The 23461-nt window shown below is 40.9% G+C and overlaps 4 protein-coding genes across 4 annotated transcripts; 2 read left to right on the top strand and 2 right to left on the bottom strand.

The window, feature by feature from the left end:
* The first annotated feature begins 58 nt into the window (after positions 1-58).
* Positions 59-5882, top strand: LOC139628834 (tripartite motif-containing protein 16-like). Its single transcript, XM_071490925.1, has one exon. The coding sequence runs from the start codon at positions 2579-2581 to the stop codon at positions 4253-4255; it is 1677 nt and encodes a 558-aa protein (XP_071347026.1). The 5' UTR covers positions 59-2578; the 3' UTR covers positions 4256-5882.
* Positions 5883-7205: 1323 nt separating this feature from the next.
* On the bottom strand, positions 7206-12100 carry LOC139628832 (tripartite motif-containing protein 16-like). Its single transcript, XM_071490923.1, has 2 exons — positions 9144-12100; positions 7206-8953 (listed from the first exon to the last, which is right to left on the bottom strand). Exons 1-2 carry the CDS (start codon positions 10824-10826, stop codon positions 8879-8881), a joined length of 1758 nt encoding a protein of 585 aa, XP_071347024.1. The 5' UTR covers positions 10827-12100; the 3' UTR covers positions 7206-8878.
* Positions 12101-15031: 2931 nt separating this feature from the next.
* On the bottom strand, positions 15032-16781 carry LOC139628836 (tripartite motif-containing protein 16-like). Its single transcript, XM_071490927.1, has one exon. It carries the CDS (start codon positions 16733-16735, stop codon positions 15062-15064), a length of 1674 nt encoding a protein of 557 aa, XP_071347028.1. The 5' UTR covers positions 16736-16781; the 3' UTR covers positions 15032-15061.
* Positions 16782-19684: 2903 nt separating this feature from the next.
* Positions 19685-23327, top strand: LOC139628835 (tripartite motif-containing protein 16-like). The gene has a single exon (XM_071490926.1). It carries the CDS (start codon positions 19901-19903, stop codon positions 21572-21574), a length of 1674 nt encoding a protein of 557 aa, XP_071347027.1. The 5' UTR covers positions 19685-19900; the 3' UTR covers positions 21575-23327.
* The last annotated feature ends 134 nt before the right edge of the window (positions 23328-23461 follow it).

Here is a 23461-nt window from a genome sequence, read left to right as displayed (position 1 = left end):
AATAAAAATCTTTTATCTTTTTTTTTTTTTTTTTTTTTTTAATTTTACAATATCGAACTGACAGTCTCATATTAAGCTGTAGCTAATATCAAAGTAGAGAGTCTCCTCCCAACTGAAGCTGCTTATAATACTTTTATCCACGTTGAGAGTGAACGACAGACACAACCATGTCACATAAGGAGCGGCGCACAGGGCCTGGTTTTACAATAGGTCTCTGTCATAGCAATAAGAGTTACCCACAGAATCACTTCCTCTTTAAAGATTTTGTCTACAAAATAAAAGCGCAAGAATTCGTTTTTTCTGCTATTTTATTGTTCAAGCTTTTAGCTTTTATTATGAAAAGCTTTGACAGGAAGTTCAAAAGGTTACCTTCGCTTGCTTGATAGACCTCTGAAATAGCAGACATATGATGTGTTATGAGAAAATAACAACAGTTCAGTGAATCAGACGTCAAAGTCATCTGCATTAGGATAAGGACCTAAAGCTCCAGCATCGGGAGGTCCCTTGAAAAGCCAATTTTGACCCCATATGGGCGGGATCAGATAAAGTTATTGATTAAGTTATGCAGATATTTATCCAGCTAAGCCCAACTGTAGTTATTTCAGAGGCTGGGTAATGATTCTCTCCACATATGACAGACATGTATTGATGGAGACCAAGAAGGCAGAGAGAGGGAGAATTGATTTGTGTTCAGCTTTATTAGTTCATGTAAAAAACTTTCAGCCCTGAACCAGAGTGTGCTTCACTCCTTGTGTGTTTGTGGTTCTTTTTAACCTTCATTCAGGTCTTCATCAATAAAACACAGTTGGATTGAGGTAAGGTGACTGATATGACCAGTAAAAAACTCTTCTCCTGTTCAGCCATGGAAACTTTCTCTCTGCCTTACCTGTATGTTTAGGATCGTTATCCTCCTGCAGTGACTGAAAGTGGAGGACTGTGTATAAAAAGGCTTCAGTTGCCTGCTCCACTGATCGTCTGATGTGGATGTGAAAACCCTCAAATTAAAGCTAAAAGTCAGAACTTCAACATAACACTGTTGTCATTGTCTCATTTAAAGCAACTCTGGACCAGGTAGCAACACAACAGCAGTGTCACTGTCTAAATACCTATGAACTGTATAGAATAATTAACCATTGTTGCATATCCTTTGAAATATGTACATTTGTTCACATGAAATCATCAAACCTGTGATGTTGTGATCAATTTGACCATTTTCTTCCTGCACAGTATTTAGATGCTGGTTTTGTAGCTGTGAGTGTGAACTTTGTAACTGACTGTGAGGACGGAAATCAACACAGATGGAAACACTGAGAGTGGATCTGTAAGACCAAAGTATGTCAGGTAACACTAATGCACCCTTCAAGCTTTTAATAGTTTTTTCTGATTGATTTTCATTTTTCATGATTTTAGGCCGAGAAGATTTATAATAAAATTCCTGAAGTCATACATCCTGGTTAGTGCTGTGAAGCTGCTGCAAATCATTAGGAATCCATCTTTTAAATGAAATAAAATGCAGAAATTGTTGCTTTTCTTTTATTCATTAGAAAATGTTACCAGGTAACTGATCAATTTTATGCAGTTTGTATTTGGTTATTGAGACTACACTCTGGTCTTTTTATAAAGCCAGTAATCAACCATATGTGACATTTTGTAGTTTATCCTTCACTAACATTAGATTGTTCTTAAGTTGGGGTTCACTGCAGTGTGTTTGTGTTGTTTGAAACAGTTGTTTCACTCTTGATGCTTTTGTATGAATAATTGTATTGACATGTAAAACTGTAAAACTTGAGCTTTGCTAATATGATGACAACATCACTTCTACAGTGTGATGTCTGATGGATCATTTGGAAAACAACTAAAAGGATATTATTAATCACATGTATAAAAATGTCCATTTTCTAGGATGCATTCAGTCGTTTCAGTCTCCAAAACTAAACTGCACAGTCAAATGATCTGGTTCATTCATGTCCTCTGGGTTTCACAGTTGCAAAAAGTAGCTTCTTTTATTAGTTATTTTATATGCATCAAATATTAAAATATTTCAAGAACTTTATCAAACAATTCAAAAATATTGAAAAGTCAACAGAGATTGATTTCTGTCTTTTTCATCTACTGCAGCCTAATTAATTTAATTTATAAAACAAAAATGAAAACATATTTTTAGACAATAGAAGAACTAACTCAGACATCTAGGAAACCATCTCTTCTCCCAAAGATCCAAGGAAGAGTTTCTAGTCTAAAAGGTGTGCTTATCAGTGTTTTTTAAAGGCATCTCTATAGTTAACAAAAAAGAAAAGGGTTAAACACACAGTATCAAACTGCTCTTCCTCCTTGACTGAGTCACTGCCTGGTAACCCTCCCTCTTCTTCCTGCAGGGAGCTCCACTCTGTTCATGCTTTTCCTTGTTCCCTCCCCTTCAGATCTACAGTCTGAAGATGGGTGGAATCAACATGTGGTGAAGTGACAGAGCTGACAGGCCACGTTCACTGCAGAGACACATGTTGTTCAGATCAGAGCTCAAATTAATTTCTGTTCTAAGAAAGTGAAACTCAGACGGTTGTTGACTCTGAGAAGTGAAATGGCGCAGAAAGGAGTTCAGCTGGACGGGGAAATGCTGTCTTGTTCAATCTGTCTGGATCTAATGAAGGATCCGGTGACTATTCCCTGTGGACACAACTACTGCATGGACTGTATTAAAAGCTTCTGGGATGAAGAGGATGAGAAGAAAATCCACAGCTGCCCTCAGTGTAGGAAGACCTTCATACCGAGGCCTGTCCTGATGAAAAATACCATGTTAGCAGATTTAGTGGAGGAGCTGAAGAAGACTGGACTCCAAGCTGCTCCTGCTGATCACTGCTATGCTGGACCTGAAGATGTGGCCTGTGATTTCTGCACTGGGAGAAAACTGAAAGCTGTCAAGTCCTGTTTGATGTGTCTGGTCTCTTACTGTGAGAAACATCTCCAACCTCATTTTAAATCACCTACATTTGAAAAACACAAGCTGGTGGAGCCCTCCAAGAAGCTCCAGGAGAACATCTGCTCTCGTCATGATGAGGTGATGAAGATGTTCTGCCGCACTGATCAGCAGTGTATCTGTTATCTCTGCTCCACGGAGGAACATAAAGGCCACGACACAGTCTCAGCTGCAGCAGAAAGGACTGAGAGGCAGAGAGAGCTCGAGCTGAGTCGACAAAAAATCCAGCAGAGAATCCAGGACAGAGAGAAAGATGTGAAGGTGCTTCAACAGGAGGTGGAGGCTATCAATGGCTCTGCTGATAAAGCAGTGGAGGACAGTGAGAAGATCTTCAAAGAGCTGATCCGTCTCATGGAGAAAAGAAGCTCTGATGTGAAGCAGCAGATCAGATCCCAGCAGGAAACTGAAGTGAGTCGAGTCAAAGAGCTTCAGGAGAAGCTGGAGCAGGAGATCACTGAGCTGAAGAGGAAAGATGCTGAGCTGAAGCAGCTCTCACACACAGAGGATCACACCCAGTTTCTACACAACTACCCCTCACTGTCACGACTCGGTGAATCTACAGACTCATCTAGCATCAATATCCGTCCTCTGAGGTACTTTGAGGATGTGACAGCAGCTGTGTCAGAGCTCAGAGATAAACTACAGGACATTCTGAGAGAGACATGGACAAACATCTCACTGACAGTGACTGAAGTGGATGTTTTACTATCACAACCAGAGCCCAAGACCAGAGCTGAATTCTTAAAATATTCAAAGGAAATCACACTGGATCCAAACACAGCAAACACACGTCTGTTATTATCTGAGGGAAACAGAAAAGCAACATTAATGAGTCAACAACAGTCTTATTCTAGTCATGCAGACAGATTCACCTACTGGTCTCAGGTCCTGAGTAGAGAGAGTCTGACTGGACATTGTTACTGGGAGGTGGAGCGCAGAGGAGAAGGGGTTTATGTAGCAGTCGCATACAAGAATATCAGCAGAGCAGGGAGCTCGAATGAATGTGTATTTGGATACAATGACAAATCTTGGGCGTTAAAATGTTTCAAAAACAGCTATACATTTTGGTACAAGAATATCAAAACTCCAGCCTCAGGTCCTCAGTCCTCCAGAGTAGGAGTGTACCTGGATCACAGAGCAGGTATTCTGTCCTTCTACAGTGTCTCTGAAACCATGACTCTCCTCCACAGAGTCCAGACCACATTCACTCAGCCTCTACATGCTGGACTGAGGCTTCACTGGTCTTGTGGAGACACAGCTGAGTTGTGCAAACTCATATAGAAATCTGTATTTTAGTTCATCACTTTATTTTGTCTCCATGTTTGTTACTAAAAGCTCATTGCTGTTGTATTTCAATCAAACATAAGGGGTGGTACTTTGACCTCTTTGAAACTAATATGAGGCAAAACACCAAAAACTAGTGTTACAGTGTTGATATTCAGGGCAGAGGAACATTTGTCTGTCAGTCTCCGTCTTTTCAGCTTCCTTCACTAAAACTGATTTGTCACAGAGGAATTAGCAGAGTTTTCTTTCACTTGTTACTTTACTTAGTTTCACACTAAGTTTTTGTGTGAAGAAGTTTAGTCGAGTTCTGACACATATAAGACAAGAGAGGTTGTGTTGTTGTGGACTTGAGGTCATTTTATTTGTTGTGATGTTGATTTACATGAAGACGAAACTTCAGAATGAGGCTGTCATGTTCAGTGAAAGTCATCAAGAGACAATAACTGATGTTTGGTGGAGATTTATGTTGTTTCTGAGAAGTTTTCACAATTGTCACTTGACCACAGTCACATAGCTTTTACAACAAGTGAAATGTTGAACTGTCAACAACAAATGGAAACTGTGCAGCCTGCATCAGCTCCAGTCTTGTCACCAAAAAATGAATATATTTCATTAGATTTAATTTCAACTATTTCAATGTTGGTCAATCAGAAGTGAAGAAGTCACATTCCCACCTGAAGGCTGATGTGAATAATATTTGTAGACTGAAAACTCTTCTCTTCCATCTTTCCCATGTGCCCTGAATGCAGCATCAGTGACTCCTCTTCCTGCAGTGAACATCACAGCCGGTGAAAAACTGAAATCTAAAAACTGATGCACAACACAAGAGGGCGCCTTCATCCTGCTGACCAGGGCTGTAGTGGAGGTTAAAGCTCCTCAGCTCAGTTTGTCTACATGTTTCAAACCATGTTCTTAATCTGATAGTAAACATCAAAGTCAAACCTTATCATCAAGGACATGTCAGCAGCTGTGTCAGAGGACAAATATACAGGAGAGGAAAAATGGCTGGATGGAGATTAAATTGACAGAGGCTGGCATGGATCTGCCACCATCAACTCCATAAGCAGAGCCCAAGACCAGAACCAGAAGTCTTAAGACTTTTCACATGAAATAAAACTGGATTCAAACACTACAAATAAACTCCTGTCAGTGTGCGTGAAGAACAAAAGGTGACAGATAAAATATTATTCTAGTAACACAGACAAGTTTAATCATCGCTGACAGGTCCTGAGTAGAGAGTCTGACTGATGCCGTTACTGGAAGGTGGACAGTAAATGTACAATAGAAGTTGCAAACAAGGATTTTAATAGAACAAAAATGTCAAATACATGTGTGTTTGGAAAGTAACACAACAGCAACATCACTGTCTAAATACTAATAGACTGTACAGATTTTTTGTAATTTATGCTGAACTGTAATATGCATTTAAAACAGCCATGATTATGGTTTCTGACAAGTGTGATTGATTCATTGCTGCATCACAGATAAAGTTAATCCGCTTGTTACGGAACAGAAATATGATTTTTTGTTATAATGTCAGTAAATATATGAAAATGTGTATTATAGGTAAACACCATTTCAAGAATTTGCTCTTAGTCTGCAATCATTAAACTTCCTGAGTAGATACAGCCTCTGTGTGTCTTTATTAAAAATATAGTCAGTGAAGTTAAAGCAGCCGTCAGTCACAGTTCAGACAAATTTAAACTACAGACAGTTCCTAAAGGGGATCCAGTGAAGGTCAAAGGTCAGAAGTTATCAGGAGCATGTTGTGTGTTGCTGGATAAGATGAGCTTTTTTTGGCTTCACCTCTGTTTATTTCCCACACATGTTTTGTAAAAGTGTTCTGGTCCGTCCACATCCTTCTGGACTGACCTCCTTGATTCAATGATGTTGGACTACAGAGGCTGCACATGTTCGGGGCCCAGATTTTTGTGTTTATACCACTGACTGTAACAAATACAGAGGTTTTTCCTCTTATTTCATTGAGTGTCACTGACATCACAGATATGTTGGTGTATGTGTTTTAATTCACCGTCCTGCTCCTCATCCTGGAATGTGGCAAAGCCTGATGTGTGTTTGAGATGAGATGAACCATCTCCTCTGAGGAACCGTCACCTGACATTGATCACTTCTGACAGATGAAGGATGCAGTCTAGTCTACTACGATCATAAATAACTTTTTCATCATCAGATGAACTCACAGAAAAGTTTGACGCTGACTGAAGGGAGTGTAGCGCTGACACCTTCAGAGCTTGTACTTGTGTTCTTTGGGTTTGGTGTTGATGTCTCCGAGGACGTTGATGTCAGAGAACTGGGGGAGGGGGCAAGGCGGTTGACTGGACCCCAGCGGGACCTGCACCCGTCTCGGGACAGACGCCTCGCAAATGTCATAAAAACTAATAACACTGATTACCTTACAGTACATCACTTCAATGTTTGCCCTAACAGTAACGAAAACCTCCTCAAAGTGGGTGGTATTGAGTTTGCGGAGCAGTCCATCAGAGGAGGAGATCATCTCAATAAATAACTTCAGAGACTTTTTGGATTTTTAAATGTGATGCTTTGGTGTATCCAGGTCTTAATGAGGAAATCAATTTCACACCTTTCTTGTAAACTGGTTTACTCCTCTTTTTATTGTTTAAAAATGTTGGTATACTTTTATTTCTAATTCTTATTGATCACAATTATGATGGTAACCAATATCATCTTGCCCACATAGCCTACCTATAATATATTATGATATCCAAGTGAGATCTGTCAATATATGGAATCATGACACTCCACTCTGGTCAACTTCACTTTCCAACCACACTCTGAGGAAAACCCTGTGGTGGTTGAAATGGTCAGTGGTTTTTCCCCCTTTTGAGGATTTGTTACGTATTTCAATCTGATCTGATGACTATATCTTGGCTGTGTGTTAGTGGCCTGAGCTAGGCCCAGTAGCTTCCTTTTGTCAAGGGTATAACTATGTTTTTTACTGTCTAATAAAGAGCATTTCTAATTATGTCTAATTTGATACAAACTGCAACTTGTTACGTCTTATTAGTGTAGAACAAAATAAAGTGTGAACAAGGTTTTATATTAGTGAAATAAATCTTCATGAGAAATTCAACTTTGTACATCATTTGTACAAAAGATTTGTATTTGTGAAAAAAGAATGTGAATAAAAACTGAACAAATAATATCAGTGGTGAGGAAACACAAAGACACTTTGAAATAAGTGCTTTGTCAACATACAGATACAGAGCAGAAAACTATAAAACTGGATGCACAAAATTCCTACACAGTGTGCGACACCAAGGTTACGAGTAGAACTTTGACCCCATTTTTAAATCTGAATCTGATTGGACAATGACAGTCCAATCAAGAAGCAGAGTCCAATCAGAGGGCAGGTGGTTCTGAAACCTTAATCTCTGCTGCAGATCCTGAAAAGGCGCAGTAGATTCAAGCCTGCACCGTCATCCATCTTGAAAATATACTGCACCAGAGCCATGTGCCCTGTGACTGGATTCTGCTTTGTGATTGGATTGTCAATGTCCAATCAGATTTCTCAGCATAAAGCAGGCTATGTTAGTCGGTTGTGGTTGAAGTGGCGTCAATGAAAATGAAAGACTATTCCACCTCCACTACAGCCCTGGTCAGCAGGATAAAGGCGCCGTCTTGTGTTGTGCACCAGTTTTCAGATTTCAGTTGTTCAGTTGCTGTGGTGTTCACTGCAGGAAGAGGAGTCACACCCTGTAACACTGATGCTGCATTCAGGAGTTTCTGGTGTACAAATATTATTCTCATCAGCCTTCAGGTGGGAATGTGACTTCTTCACTGCTGATTGACCAAGACTGAAACTGCTGTGACAAGATTGGAGCTGATGCAGGCTGCACAGTTTCCATTTGACTGTTCAACATTTCACTTGTTGTAAATGCTGTGTGACTGTGGTCCAGTGACAACTGGGAAAACTCAAAATGAAACAACATAAATCTCCACCAAACATCAGTTATTGTGTCTTGATGACTTTCACTGAACATGACAGCTTCATTCTGAAGTTTCATCTTCATGTAAATCAACATCACAACAAATAAAATGACCTCAAGTCCACAACAACACAACCTCTCTTGTCTTATATGTGTCAGGTCTTCTTCACACTAAAACTTCGTGTGAAACAACAAGAAAAAGAAAACTCTGCTAATTCCTCTGTGACAAATCAGTTTTAGTGAAGGAAGCTGAAAGTACAGAAACTTGAATGAAGACAGAAGAAAACATTTGATTTATTATTGAGGAAAATCAACTTTATTCATGATGTAAACCTTCAGTTTGTTCACACATTGAATCAGTAAAGTCTGTTAAATGACTCTTGTTCAGTGATTTCATGAACAGATTCACTTCATTCACACAATTAGTTTGTTTCACCTGAATCTCTGATATGGAAAAGAAAATAATCATCTCCTTATTTGTAAGTTGATTTGAACAACAACAACATTTGTTCTGACCAACACATCAATGTAAATGTAATTATAGATTTCTGTCTTTACACAGTGAGAACAAAATATCTGTGATAAAGGAAGGTCTGGTGATTTCTCTGTTAAGGCCCATGCAGTGGAAGAGAAACAACAACACACAAATACATCAACACAAAAATTCAACAGACATTTGAAGAAAAATCATCATGAGCAGTGATATCCTCCATGGCTCCAGCTCCATCTAAAGAAACTCAAACATCAACACAACAATAAATGAGAAGAGGTCAAAGTACCACCCATGATGTTTGATTGACAGGTGATCTCTGTGCAGTGCAGAAACACAAAAGCAATGAGCTTTTAGCAACAAACATGGAGACAAAATAAAGTGATGAACTAAACTGCAGATTTTAACCAACTGCACCTTAAAAGACCTTTGTGTATCTGAGTTTACAGAACTCAGCTGTGGCTCCACAAGACCAGTGAAGCCAAAGTCCAGCATGTAGAGGCTGAATGAATGTGGTCTGGACTCTGTGGAGGAGAGTCATGGTTTCAGAGACACTGTAGAAGGACAGAATACCTGCTCTGTGATCCAGGTACACTCCTAGTCTGGAGGACTGAGGACCTGAGGCTGGAGTTTTGATATTGTTGTGCAAAAATGTATAGCTGTTTTGGAAACAATATAATGCCCAAGATTTGTCATTGTATCCAAATACACATTCATTCGAGCTCCTTGCTCTGCTGATATTCTTGTATGCGACTGCGACAGACACTCCTTTTCCTCTCCACTCCACCTCCCAGTAACAACGTCCAGTCAGACTCTCTGTACTCAGGACCTGATAACATGAAGTGAATCTGTCTGGATGACTAAAGTAAGACTGTTGTTGATCTGTTAAAGTTGCTTTTCTGTTTCCCTCAGATAATAACAGACGGGTATTTGCTGTGTTTGGATCCAGTGTGATTTCCTGTGAATATCTTACAAAGCCAGCTCTGGTCTTGGGCTCTGGTTGTGGCAGTAAAACATTCACTTCAGTCTCTGTTAGTGAGATGTTTGTCCTTGTCTCTCTCAGAATGTCCTGTAGTTTATCTCTGAGCTCTGACACAGCTGCTGTCACATCCTCAAAGTACCTCAGAGGACGGATATTGATGCTGGATGAGTCTGTAGATTCACAGAGTCGTGACAGTGAGGGGTAGTTGTGTAGAAACTGGGTGTGATCCTCTGTGTGTGAGAGCTGCTTCAGCTCAGCATCTTTCCTCTTCAGCTCAGTGATCTCCTGCTCCAGCTTCTCCTGAAGCTCTTTGACTCGACTCACTTCAGTTTCCTGCTGGGATCTGATCTGCTGCTTCACATCAGAGCTTCTTTTCTCCATGAGACGGATCAGCTGAGTGAAGATCTTCTCACTGTCCTCCACTGCTTTATCAGCAGAGCCACTGATGGCCTCAACTTCCTGTTGAAGCACCTTCACATCTTTCTCTCTGTCCTGGATTCTCTGCTGGATTTTTTGTCGACTCAGCTGGAGCTCTCTCTGCCTCTCAGTCCTTTCTGCTGCAGCTGAGACTGTGTCGTGGCCTTTATGTTCCTCCTTTTCACAGAGATAACAGATACACTGCTGATCGGTGGAGCAGAACGTCTTCATCACCTCATCATGACGAGAGCAGATGTTGTCCTGGAGCTTCTTGGAGGGCTCCACCAGCTTGTGTTTTTTTAACTGAGGTACATCATAATGAGGTTGCAGGTGTTTCTCACAGTAAGAGACCAGACAAACCAAACATGATTTGACAGCTTTCAGTTTTCTCCCAGTGCAGAAATCACAGGCCACATCTTCAGGTCCAGCATAGCAGTGATCAGCAGAAGCAGCTTGGAGTCCAGTCTTCTTCAGCTCCTCCACTAAATCTGCCAACATGGTGTTTTTCATCAGGACAGGTCTCGGTATAAAGATCTGCCTACACTGAGGGCAGCTGTGGAGTTTCTTCTGATCCTCTCCATCCCAGTGGGTTTTAATACAGTTCATGCAGTAGCTGTGTCCACAGGGAATAGTCACCGGATCCTTCAGTAGATCCAGACAGATCGAACAGCAGAATTTTTCTTGGTCCAGCTGATTTCCTTGCAGCTCCATTTCACCTCCTGAGAGTCACTGCCAAACAGCTTCACCTTTTCTGAACACAAACAATCTCTGTGAACGGGAAGGAAGAAAGAAATTCCTTGACAGGGTGGAGCTTGATGAGTGTGGAAAAAAGGAAAAGAGGAAAGGTTGTTCAGCCTTTCTTTATAACACCAAGAGGAGCTGTTTGTGACAGACAGGGTGTGTTTTCTGTCATTTACAACATGCAGTAAGAATTATGACTCAATTAACATAAAATAGTTGAACTTTGATCTATCACATTCAGCTCACAACAACTGGGCAGGTAATATTATTCATATTTGACAAAGTTTCCAGCAAAGTTAATGGAGTTCTACAGAAGAATAAAAAACAGTGCTTCATAGTCTGAAGTTCTGTAAACTTTGATTCTATAACTGATTCCTAATGATGAGGATTCAAATCAATGTCTTTGCTGTGTCTTAACAACAACAACAAGCTACTGCTGCCTCCCTTCTCAAGCAGGCTAATTGTAGTAGCTGATGATGATGATGATGATAATGATGATGATGATGATGATGATGTCAGTGATTAGTTCAGAAGAACTTGAAATTGTAAAATAATGTGTGTATTGAGCTCAGGAACCAAGATTATTGATTTTGTCCATACTCACAGAACAAGATGACATCATCCAGTATGAAACAACCAAACCATTAAAAAACTGTAACTGAGCCCAATGAAAAACAGATCAACAGGTATCACACAGAGATGGAAAACCTTCAAGTCAACATAGAACAAATGTCTGAAATAAAACCACTGAATGTAACACTACAGTCAGTGAAAGTACCAAATATCACTATTTTCAAAACAGAAGTAATGTAACATCTTGACATCTGGACTCTTCATGGTCTCAGTGGACCAGACCATCGTGAATGACACTGTCCTGAATTTTCTTGATGACTGTGAAAAGGTTGTTCTATTCCCTTTTCACTGTGCCCTAATCCCCCACATTATCATTGTTATTATCATTGTTGGAGTTTTGAGTAAATGTTTCTATTAATTTTCTTCAGGGTTTGATTTTTCTTTAGATAAGTTTGAAGATATTTTGGTGATTTATTTTGGAAGGGTCAGCCTACGTTGGACGTTTTCAGTGGACTCTCTGAGTGGGGTTGATTGGCTGCTCAATTAGGGAGAGAGGAAACAGGTGTGGGCTGTCAGATCCAGTTAGGAGAATTTAGTGTGGGGAGTGGTAGTGTGGGGTGGGGTGCTTGGAATGAAGAGCATTTTAGCTCACCCCCACACTTACCTGGGAGGATGGTATGCTCCACATAAGTGAAGATTAAGTGCAAGCTATTCAGGGGTCAGAGAGAGAGAGAGAGAGAGAGAGAGAAAAAGACGTAGAGCAGGTAGCAGCTTGTAGTGAGGCTGCAATTTTAGAATTAGTTTGATATGGTTTAAGTTCTTTTTCTTTGAATTGCCCGGGATTCATTTTTGTTTTTTGTTTGTAGTATTTCGTTAATAAAAATATCACTTTTGAGCACAGACTCTCGCCTGCAGACAACGTTTTTTTAAAAACATCTTTTAAAAACATCCGGTGCTTATATCATCATCTGCCCTTTGCAGAGAGAGGCAACACCACAATGACCTTGTACTGATGTTTGCAACAAACCGCTGCCTCAGCTTCAGGTATCCACCAGAACTGGGATCAACTCTGAGGTGAGACTTGAAGTGTAAATATTCCAAATAATTCTATCTTAAACCAAAGATTGGACTCTGAGCCACACATGATTTTTCAAACCAATGCCTTTAATGTACTGATATGAACATAACAGTTGATGAAAAGTCAGTTTAAGATCAATATTTGACTTGAAGCTGTATTTCAAGTGTAAAGTCAGTTAATGTCTGGATCATCCACAGAACCAGTGATGATCACAATGATTGTTGGAGCTACATCCAAGTGTCCTTCTGTCTTTACAGGAGCCTTTTCAAGATAAATCCAGACCAGAGGACCAAAGTGGAGAAGAAAGATTCTAACCAACAGCAGCCCATCAGTCCCAAGGTTCTTTCATTGATCACAAATAATAGAGACTTTGAATGAAACACAAGTCACTCTCTTTTAGACACACACAGTGCAGGTATAACCAAGTGTGTTGGCTTAGTTATAATATAACTTGTCTGTTAATTTGTAAAAATAAAATGTTCTAATGTTCTATTGCAGGATCATTCTGCCTCGGTCAGAGCTGAGCTCCACCTCCTTCAGTATCACATCATCACACTTACATTGTTTGAATCTCCCAGTCAACATAATAGCACCTGGGTCTTGATGAGTAATTGTCTACACTACACAGAGAGATAGTTGAGGTGATTTCTAGAGACATGATCTGAAACATGTGGACAAACTGAGGTGAGGAGCTTTAACCTCCACTAGATCCCAGGTCAGTGTGTTTGAATCCAGTTTTATTTCATGTGAAAGGTCTTAAGACTTCTGGTTCTGGTCTTGGGCTCTGCTTGTGGAGTTGATAGTGACAGGTCCATGTCAACCTCTGTCAATTTAATCTCCATCCAGCCATTTTTCAGACTTTGTGTCCTCTGACAAAGTTGCTGACATGACCTTGATGATCAGGTTGGACTTTGGTGCAGGGTAACACTGTAGCTTCACTGAGATGTGGCAGTGAGGGGTATCTGCACAGAAACTGGGAGTCATCCTCTGTGTGTGAAGCTCTTCAGTTTTCAGCTGGGATCTGATCTGCTGCTTCACAAGCCATTCATTAAAAGATGGTTCCCCTGGACTCCAACCCCTTAACAAAGTCTGCCTCGCACAGTCACACCAATCATATCTGAAGCTCTATATACTAATAAATACTTTTGTTTCTTATCAGATTAAGAACATGGTTTGAAACACGTGGACAAACTGAGCTGAGGAGCTTTAACCTCCACGACATCCCTGGTCAGCAGGATGAAGGCGCCCTCTTGTGTTATTCATCAGTTTTCAGATTTCAGTTGTTCACCTGCTGTGATGTTCACTGCAGGAAGAGGAGTAATAACTTTACTCAGCCTTTGGAAGCTTAAAACAACATCAGTAAAGACACATTTAAATATATGTAATATCACACTGTGTCAGTTTGTGCACAGGAGTCAGACTCTGTAACACTGATGCTGCATTCAGGTCATATGGGAAAGATGGAAGATAAGAAAATATTTGATTTCTTCTTTAGAACAAAGAAGTTCAGTGATTTCATGAACAGATTCACTTCATCCACAAAATCAATTTGTTTCACCTGAATCTCAGATATGGAAAAGAAAATAATCAATCATCTCCTTATTGATTATTATCATGATAATTACAGTTTAATAAAGCCCTTATAGACCTTTTTTGTAAGTTGATTTGGACAACAACAACATTTGTTCTGACAAACACATCACTATAAATGTAATTATAGATTTCTGTCTTTACACATTGAGAACAAAACATCAGTGATAAAGGAAGGTCTAGTGATTTCTCTGTTAAGGTCAAGTACCACTCATAGTGTTTGACAGTTGATCGCTGTGCAGTGCAGAAACACAACAGCATTGAGCTGCAACAAACATGGAGATAAAATAAAGTGATGAACTAAATACAGATTTTAACAAACTGCACCTTAAAAGACCTTTTGTCTATTTGAGTTTACACATCTCAACGGTATCTCCACAAGACCAGTGAAGCCAAAGTCCAGCATGTACAGGCTGAGTGAATGTGGTCTGGACTCTGTGAGACACTGTAGAAGGACAGAATACCTGCTCTGTGATCCAGGTACACTCCTACTCTGGAGGACTGAGGACATGAGACTGGACTTTTAATATTGTTGAACCAAAATGTGAAACTGTTTTGGTAACAATATAATGCCCACGATTTGTCATTGAATCCAAATCCACATTCATTCCCTGCTCTGCTGATATTCTTGTACGCGACTGCTACATCAACTCCTCTTCCTCTCCATTCCACCTCCCAGTAACAACTTCGAGTCACACTCTCTCTACTCAGGACCTGTCTGGATGACTAGAATAAGACTGTTGTTGACTCACTGATGTTGCTTTTCTGTTTCCCTCAGATATTAACAGACATGTTTGCAGTGTTTGGATCCAGTGTGATCTGATCTGCTGCTTCACATCAGAGCTTCTTTTCTCCATGAGACGGATCAGCTGAGTGAAGATCTTCTCACTGTCCTCCACTGCTTTATCAGCAGAGAAATCACAGGCCACATCTTTTAACCAACTGCACCTTAAATGAACTTTGTTTATTGGAGTTTACAGAACTCAGCTGTGTCTCCATTATTCCAGTAAACCCAAAGTCCAGCATGTAGAGGCTCAGTGAATGTGGTCTGGACTCTGTGGAGGAGAGTCATGGTTTCAGAGACACTGTAGAAGGACAGAATACCTGCTCTGCGATCCAGATACACTCCTACTCTGGAGGACTGAGGACCTGAGACTGGAGTTTTAATATTGTTGAACCAAAATGTGAAACTGTTTTGGAAACAATCTAACGCCCAAGATTTGTCATTCAGTCCAAATGTACATTCATTCAAGTCCCCTGCTCTGCTGATATTCTTGTATGCGACTGCGACAGACACTCCTTTTCCTCTCCACTCCACCTCCCAGTAACAACGTCCAGTCAGACTCTCTCTACTCAGGACCTGATAACATGAAGTGAATCTGTCTGGGTGACTAGAATAAGACTGTTGTTGACTCCATGTTGCTTTTCTGTTTCCCTCAGATAATAACAGACATGTATTTGCTGTGTTTGGATCCAGTGTGATTTCCTGTGAATATTTTAAGAATCCAGCTCTGGTCTTGGGCTCTGTTGGTGACAGTAAAACATCCACTTCAGTCTCTGTCAGTGAGATGTTTGTCCATGTCTCTCTCAGAATGTCCTGCAGTTTATCTCTGAGCTCTGACACAGCTGCTGTCACATCCTCAAAGTACCTCAGAGGATGGATATTGATGCTGGATGAGTCTGTAGATTCACTGAGTCGTGACAGTGAGGGGTAGTTGTGTAGAAACTGGGTGTGATCCTCTGTGTGTGAGAGCTGCTTCAGCTCAGCATCTTTCCTCTTCAGCTCAGTGATCTCCTGCTCCAGCTTCTCCTGAAGCTCTTTGACTCGACTCACTTCAGTTTCCTGTTGGGATCTGATCTGCTGCTTCACATCAGAGCTTCTTTTCTCCATGAGACGGATCAGCTGAGTGAAGATCTTCTCACTGTCCTCCACTGCTTTATCAGCAGAGCCATTGATAGCCTCCACCTCCTGTTGAAGCACCTTCACATCTTTCTCTCTGTCCTGGATTCTCTGCTGGATTTTTTGTTGACTCAACTCAAGCTCCCTCTGCCTCTCAGTTCTTTCTGCTGCAGCTGAGACTGTGTCGTGGCCTTTATGTTCCTCCTTTTCACAGAGATAACAGATACACTGCTGATCGGTGCGGCAGAACATCTTCATCACCTCATCATGACGAGAACAGATGTTCTCCTGGAGCTTCTTGGAGGGCTCCACCAGCTTGTGTTTTTTTAACTGAGGTACATCATAATGAGGTTGCAGGTGTTTCTCACAGTAAGAGACCAGACAAACCAAACATGATTTGACAGCTTTCAGTTTTCTCCCAGTGCAGAAATCACAGGCCACATCTTCAGGTCCAGCATAGCAGTGATCAGCAGGAGCAGCTTGGAGTCCAGTCTTCTTCAGCTCCTCCACTAAATCTGCCAACATGGTGTTTTTCATCAGGATGGGCCTCGGTGTGAAGGTCTTCCTACACTGAGGGCAGCTGTGGATTTTCTTCTCATCCTCTCCATCCCAGTGGGTTTTAATACAGTTCATGCAGTAGCTGTGTCCACAGGGAATAGTCACCGGATCCTTCAGTAGATCCAGACAGATCGAACAGCAGAATTTTTCTTGGTCCAGCTGATTTCCTTGCAGCGCCATTTCACCTCCTGAGAGTCACTGTCAAACAGTTTCACTTTCTCTGGACAGAAACAATCTCTGTGCTCTGAAGGAAACTGCAGTGAGTGAGACTCATTATCTCCTGCAGTTCACAACAAGTTGTTTACACACATCCTCATACTTACAGATCTGTGAGGGGGAGGGAACAAAGAAACACCTTGACAGGGTGGAGCTTGATATGTGTTGAAGCAGGAAGACGAGAGAAACCAGGGAAGTGTCTTACAGTCTTTTCTGCACTCCACAAAGAGGAGCAGTTTGTGATAGACAGGGTGTGTTGGAGCTCTTATATTCAGCTCACAACATCTAGGCAGCTAATATTATTCATATTTTAGTAAGTTTCTTCTTACAGAAGAATAAAAACAGAGCTTCTCATTCTGAAGTTTTGTAAACTTTGATTCCATAGCTGATTCCTAAGGCCTGGTGAGGGTCATTGTTATTAACAATCTGACAGTGAACTAGATCTCATCATTTTAAAGTCAACTTGTTCACAAAAAGACGTCATGAGAATATTTGAAACAACAGTGAGTCCAACATTATATCAGATCTTTCGTCATACGTGTTCAACCTGATCATTAGTGCAGCTGTAACTTGACTGATACCAGTTTTATTTAGGACAATATCAACATTTACCACAATGAACATACGTCTTGGACTTTACTCTGTTATCCTTCACATTTTATAGATATATGTGACTTGGCCTCCTCTGTCTCATGTCAGTTAAACTAAATTGAACAGTTAAAAATATCCAGGACAGTTTTTAACATAAACAAACATCTCTTCACAAATACATCTAAAGTACTTTAAACATGTCTGTGGCATTTTTTAACAGAAACATCTTGTTACATATCAGTACACATATACAAAATACCAATGTATCAGTAATAAGCTAATACTGGTCAATATATTGATTTGGCCAGTTGTTAACCTAGCTCTACTGGGAAAGATAAGATTCAGAAATTCTTGACACTTGACACTTCAGGCTTTTGTTCTCTAAATATAAAAATCTGATTATTGATTGATTATTGATCTAAACATATACATTGTTCTGAAACAGCAGTAAGACTTGCCATCTATGTGTTTATTTCCACTCTCACAGTCAGATGAAAAGTTCACACACAGCCACAAAACCAGCATCTAAACACTGTGCAGGAGGAAAATGGTCAAACTGATCACATCACCACACATTTGATGATTTCATGTGAATAAATGTACATATGGCAACGGATATGGAACGATTATAATTAATTTACCTACACTTATCAGGTAGCTGTAGTAATCTGAAACTTTTCAAAAAAAAAAAAAAAAAAAAAAAACACACAATGAGTTTATAAAACATAATGTATTGTTAAAGATGAACCTACTGGTTCACAAACTTTTCAGCTCATGGCTCCAAACAAAAACAAAGCTGTGGCTCTTTGTAATGTTTCATGCATATAAATGCAAGAAATAAAATACAAAGAAGATAGTCATTGGCTTATCACTGAGCACAAAGTCCATTCAGTCCATATGAAGTCCAAAGGTAGTGTTACTGTTACATGTTATTATGTTATCAGGCTTTGCCACTTTCCAGGATGAGGAGCAGGACAGTGAATTAAACAAACACACCTACACATCTGCCAACGTGATGTTATTGACACTCAATGGAATAAAAGGAAAAACCTCTGCATTTGTTACAGTCAGTGGTGTAAACACAAAAATCTGGGCCCCATACCTGTTCTAATACATCGAGTGATATGTCTGTTCATTGAGCAGAATCAACAAGTAACTTACTCTGGCCCCTAAACTGAGAAGGGATTATTGTGTTACACAAAGACTTCACTGGAATCAGGTTTTATTTGCAGAATGAACAAAACAGATGAATGATTAGAGAAATCTAATAGATTTTCTAATGAAAAAATCAAATCACTGTTTCATAATTTTCTGACATTTTCTTAAAAAAAGGACTTTGATTACTCTTGGGGGCGACCCGATAGCAGAGTGGTTAGGGTGCATACCACATGAGCTGCTCTTAGCAGGCGAGTGCCGGTTTGACTCCCGACTGGCCCGACTCTTTCCTGCGTGTCATTCCCCCGCTCTCTGCCCCTTTCCTGTCACTCTCTACTGTCCTGTCAAATAAAGGCAAATCAAGCAGGTCAATCCAGAAGGACGTGGATAGACTCAGACACACACAAGCAGGATGAAATGATAAAAAAGGAATTTATTGGTTAAAAAGAGTCTCTTTGGGTGCCTTGGTGGCTCACCTGGTAGAGCGTGTACCATTAAGTCTTAGTCCTAACCGCAGCGGCCCGGGGTTCAAGTCCGAACCGCATCCCTTTGCTGCATGTCATCTCCTCTCTCTCTCTCCCTGACTTTCCTGTCACTCTCTCACTGTACCTATCTAATAAAGGCATTAAAAGGCCAAAAAAAAAAAAAAAAAAAGTCTCTTTGGGGATGTTGCAGGTGATTAGGAGGATCCAGTGGAAGGTGGGGGGGGTCGTTGGTAATGGCATGGCAGGTAATGGTGGAGTGGTGTGAAGGTGACAGGTGAGTAGTGTGGCAGGCAATGGCGGAGGAGCGTGGCGTCTGCAGATGAATGGTGTGGCACGTGAAGAGGCAGGTTTCCAACAGGGGCAAGAGGCAATGCTGGTGCAGGATCCACTGAAATAGAGGGAGACACAGGTAAGTGAATATCCACAACAACTAAACTTAACTCTGAAAGCAACCAAAGAAAACACGAGAGACATGCAAGAGGCTTTTTATTGGGCTTGATCAAGTGATGAGCTGCAGATGTGTCAGGCTGCCAGCGCTGCGGCCACACCCCTGCCGAGAGAGAGGGAGGGAGCAGACATACCCACACACAAGGGAGGGGGAGAACAGAGACAGGCCCAAGCAAACCAGGGAGCAAACTGAGGCCCAAGCAGAACCCTGACAAAAAGTCAATTGAACTGAAACTGAGGAAAGCTTAGGGAAATATGGAGCCATCACAAACCCTCAGAAAAACCCTCAAAGGTATTCAACAATTAAATACATAATTATTAGGTTTAAACTGAAACCTGCAGGTCCTCATACTGGAATGTGGAAAAGCCTGACAACCTTACTTGTTCCCTCCCCTACAGATCTACAGTTAAGGCAGTGAAACTCAGACAGTCATTGTCACTGAGAGGTGAAATGGCACAGAAAAAAGTTCATCTCGACCAGGAAACCATCTCCTGTTCGATCTGTCTGGATCTACTGAAGGATCCGGTGACTATTCCCTGTGGACACAACTACTGCATGAACTGTATTAAAACCCACTGGGATGGAGAGAATGAAAAGAAAATCCACAGCTGCCCTCAGTGTAGGCAGACCTTCATACCAAGACCTGTCCTGGTGAAAAACACCATGTTAGCAGTTTTAGTGGAGGAGCTGAAGAAGACTGGACTCCAAGCTGCTTCTGCTGATCACTGCTATGCTGGACCTGAAGATGTGGCCTGTGATGTCTGCACTGGGAGAAAACTGAAAGCTGTCAAGTCCTGTTTGATGTGTCTGGTCTCTTACTGTGAGAAACATCTCCAACCTCATTATGATGTCACTCCATTAAAGAAACACAAGCTGGTGGAGCCCTCCAAGAAGCTCCAGGAGAACATCTGCTCTCGTCATGATGAGGTAATGAAGATGTTCTGCCGCACTGATCAGCAGTGTATCTGTTATCTCTGCTCCACGGAGGAACATAAAGGCCACGACACAGTCTCAGCTGCAGCAGAAAGGACTGAGAAGCAGAGAGAGCTCGAGCTGAGTCGACAAAAAATCCAGCAGAGAATCCAGGACAGAGAGAAAGATGTGAAGGTGCTTCAACAGGAGGTGGAGGCTATCAATGGCTCTGCTGATAAAGCAGTGGAGCACAGTGAGAAGATCTTCAAAGAGCTGATCCGTCTCATGGAGAAAAGAAGCTCTGATGTGAAGCAGCAGATCAGATCCCAGCAGGAAACTGAAGTGAGTCGAGTCAAAGAGCTTCAGGAGAAGCTGGAGCAGGAGATCACTGAGCTGAAGAGGAAAGATGCTGAGCTGAAGCAGCTCTCACACACAGAGGATCACACCCAGTTTCTACACAACTACCCCTCACTGTCACGACTCAGTGAATCTACAGACTCATCCAGCATCAATATCCGTCCTCTGAGGTACTTTGAGGATGTGACAGCAGCTGTGTCAGAGCTCAGAGATAAACTGCAGGACATTCTGAGTGAGACATGGACAAACATCTCACTGACAGTGACTGAAGTGGATGTTTTACTGCCACAACCAGAGCCCAAGACCAGAGCTGGATTCTTAAAATATTCACAGGAAATCACACTGGATCCAAACACAGCAAATACATGTCTGTTATTATCTGAGGGAAACAGAAAAGCAACATGGAGTCAACAACAGTCTTATTCTAGTCACCCAGACAGATTCACTTCATGTTATCAGGTCCTGAGTAGAGAGAGTCTGACTGGACGTTGTTACTGGGAGGTGGAGTGGAGAGGAAAAGGAGTGTCTGTCGCAGTCGCATACAAGAATATCAGCAGAGCAGGGGACTTGAATGAATGTACATTTGGACTCAATGACAAATCTTGGGCATTAGATTGTTTCCAAAACAGTTTCACATTTTGGTTCAACAATATCAAAACCCCAGTCTCAGGTCCTCAGTCCTCCAGAGTAGGAGTGTACCTGGATCACAGAGCAGGTATTCTGTCCTTCTACAGTGTCTCTGAAACCATGACTCTCCTCCACAGAGTCCAGACCACATTCACTCAGCCTCTACATGCTGGACTTTGGGTTTACTGGTATAATGGAGACACAGCTGAGTTCTGTAAACTCCAATAAACAAAGTTCATTTAAGGTGCAGTTGGTTAAAATCTGTCTCTCTCCTCCTGATGTTTTGTTCTCACTGCGTAAAGAAAGAAATCTATCATTAAATTTACATTGATGTGTCTGTCAGAACAAATGTATATGTATGTAATTTTTGTACAAAAAGTGAAAGTTGCAATTAAAAAAAAAAATGTAAAAAAAGACATTCATTCCACTAAGGCTGTGGTTCCGTGTCAGATTGCAGTTAGTGGCTTGGTAGATGAGCCTGCTGGCTAAATCATTTACAGCAGCTTCAGAAAGTATTCAGACCCTTCAGTATTTGAAGACTTTATTGTGCTGTACAATTTATTGAAGATTAATAAAACTACCAATTTTTGTTCATTATTCTATGCTCAATAACCCACAATGACAAAATGAAAATATGTTTCTGAAAATTTCTGTGCTTTTAGTAAAATCAATCAAAATCAAAATCTCTCATTTACAAAAGTATTCAGACCCTTTGCTGTTCAGGTGCTTCCTCTTCGCTCCAGTTTTCCTTGAGATGGGTCTACAAATTGACTTTTCAGCGACAGACACAGGGAGACTGGTCAGAACTGAGGAAAGAGTGATTGCAGCCCATAAGAGAGATGTTGGAGGAAACCCTGCTCCAGAGTGCACTTGACCTGAGATTGGGTACAGTCAAGACTACGCTGGAGGAGCTACAGGACAACTCACAGACACTTCCAATCCAATCTGATGGAGCTTGAGAGGATCTGTCAGAAGAATTAGATAAACTTGCCAAATCCAAGAGCTGCTTTGTCATTATGGGTAACTGTGCTTAGACTGATCAGCAAAATGGTAACTTTATCCATTTATAATCAAATGTACAACACAGTAAAGTCTGTAGAAAGTTAAAGTGGTCTGAATACTTTCAGGAGCCACTGTAACTAACACTTTGTTTAGATTAGCTGAGTCTATAAGAAAGCCCCAAAGTGAGGGTTTTGGAGTAGACAGGAGTTAAAGATGAGACAGTTTACTGTGTCACAGTGACAGAATGCTGCTGCATGAATATGCTACTAGTTGTGGTTGTAGTTATTTTATCTGATGTCTTGAGATCATGAATTATATGTCTTATGATCTCAGATTGATTAACAGGTGAGATGTTATTTCCTGTGTTGTGCATCAGTTTTCAGATTTCAGTTTTTCACCGGCTGTGATGTTCACTGCAGGAAGAGGAGTCACACCCTGTAACTCCGATGCTGCATTGGAAGAGTTTCCAATTTACAAATATTATTCTCATCAGCCTTCAGGTGGGAATGTGACTTCTTCACTTCTGATTGACCAACACTGAAATAGTTGAAATTAAATCTAAAGAAATATATTCATTTTATGGTGACAAGACTGGAGCTGATGCAGGCTGCACAGTTTCCATTTGTTGTTGACTGTTGAACATTTCACTTGTTGTAAAACAACGAGTGAAAACTTGAAATAAAACAACATAAATCTCCACCAAACATCAGTTATTGTGTCTTGATGACTTTCACTGAACATGACAGCCTCATTCTGAAGTTTCGTCTTCATGTAAATCAACATCACAACAAATAAAATGACCTCAAGTCCACAACAACACAACCTCTCTTGTCTTATGTGTGTCAGGACTCGACTAAACTTCTTCACACTAAAACTTAGTGTGAAACGAAGTAAAGTAACTCTGAACATTTTTCCAGTTTTTGAAGCAGAAAGTGAAAGAAAACACTGCTCATTTCTCTGTGACAAATCAGTTTTAGTGAAGGAAGCTGAAAGGACAGAGAGTGACTGATAAATGTTCCTCTGCCCTGAATATCAACACTGTAACACTGTAGTTTTTGTTGTTTTGCTTCATATTAGTTTCACATTTTCTCCATCAGCTTTGAATCAGATCCT

This window comes from Trachinotus anak, unplaced genomic scaffold, assembly GCF_046630095.1.
Source record: "Trachinotus anak isolate AG129_WGS33_773 ecotype Australia unplaced genomic scaffold, CSIRO_AGI_Tana_v1 ptg000012l, whole genome shotgun sequence".
In the NCBI taxonomy this organism is placed as follows: domain Eukaryota; kingdom Metazoa; phylum Chordata; class Actinopteri; order Carangiformes; family Carangidae; genus Trachinotus; species Trachinotus anak.
This window is presented reverse-complemented; position numbering and strand designations above follow the sequence as displayed.

Bases quoted from the DNA above. Each gene is read 5' to 3' on its own strand.
- LOC139628834 (XM_071490925.1), top strand. From the start codon at position 2,579: ATGGCGCAGAAAGGAGTTCAGCTGGACGGGGAAATGCTGTCTTGTTCA.
- LOC139628832 (XM_071490923.1), bottom strand. From the start codon at position 10,826: ATGGAGCTGCAAGGAAATCAGCTGGACCAAGAAAAATTCTGCTGTTCG. The intron at 8,954-9,143 runs GTCTTTTAAGGT...GAGTTTCTTTAG, and splicing joins GTAAACTCAGATACACAAAG to ATGGAGCTGGAGCCATGGAG.
- LOC139628836 (XM_071490927.1), bottom strand. From the start codon at position 16,735: ATGGCGCTGCAAGGAAATCAGCTGGACCAAGAAAAATTCTGCTGTTCG.
- LOC139628835 (XM_071490926.1), top strand. From the start codon at position 19,901: ATGGCACAGAAAAAAGTTCATCTCGACCAGGAAACCATCTCCTGTTCG.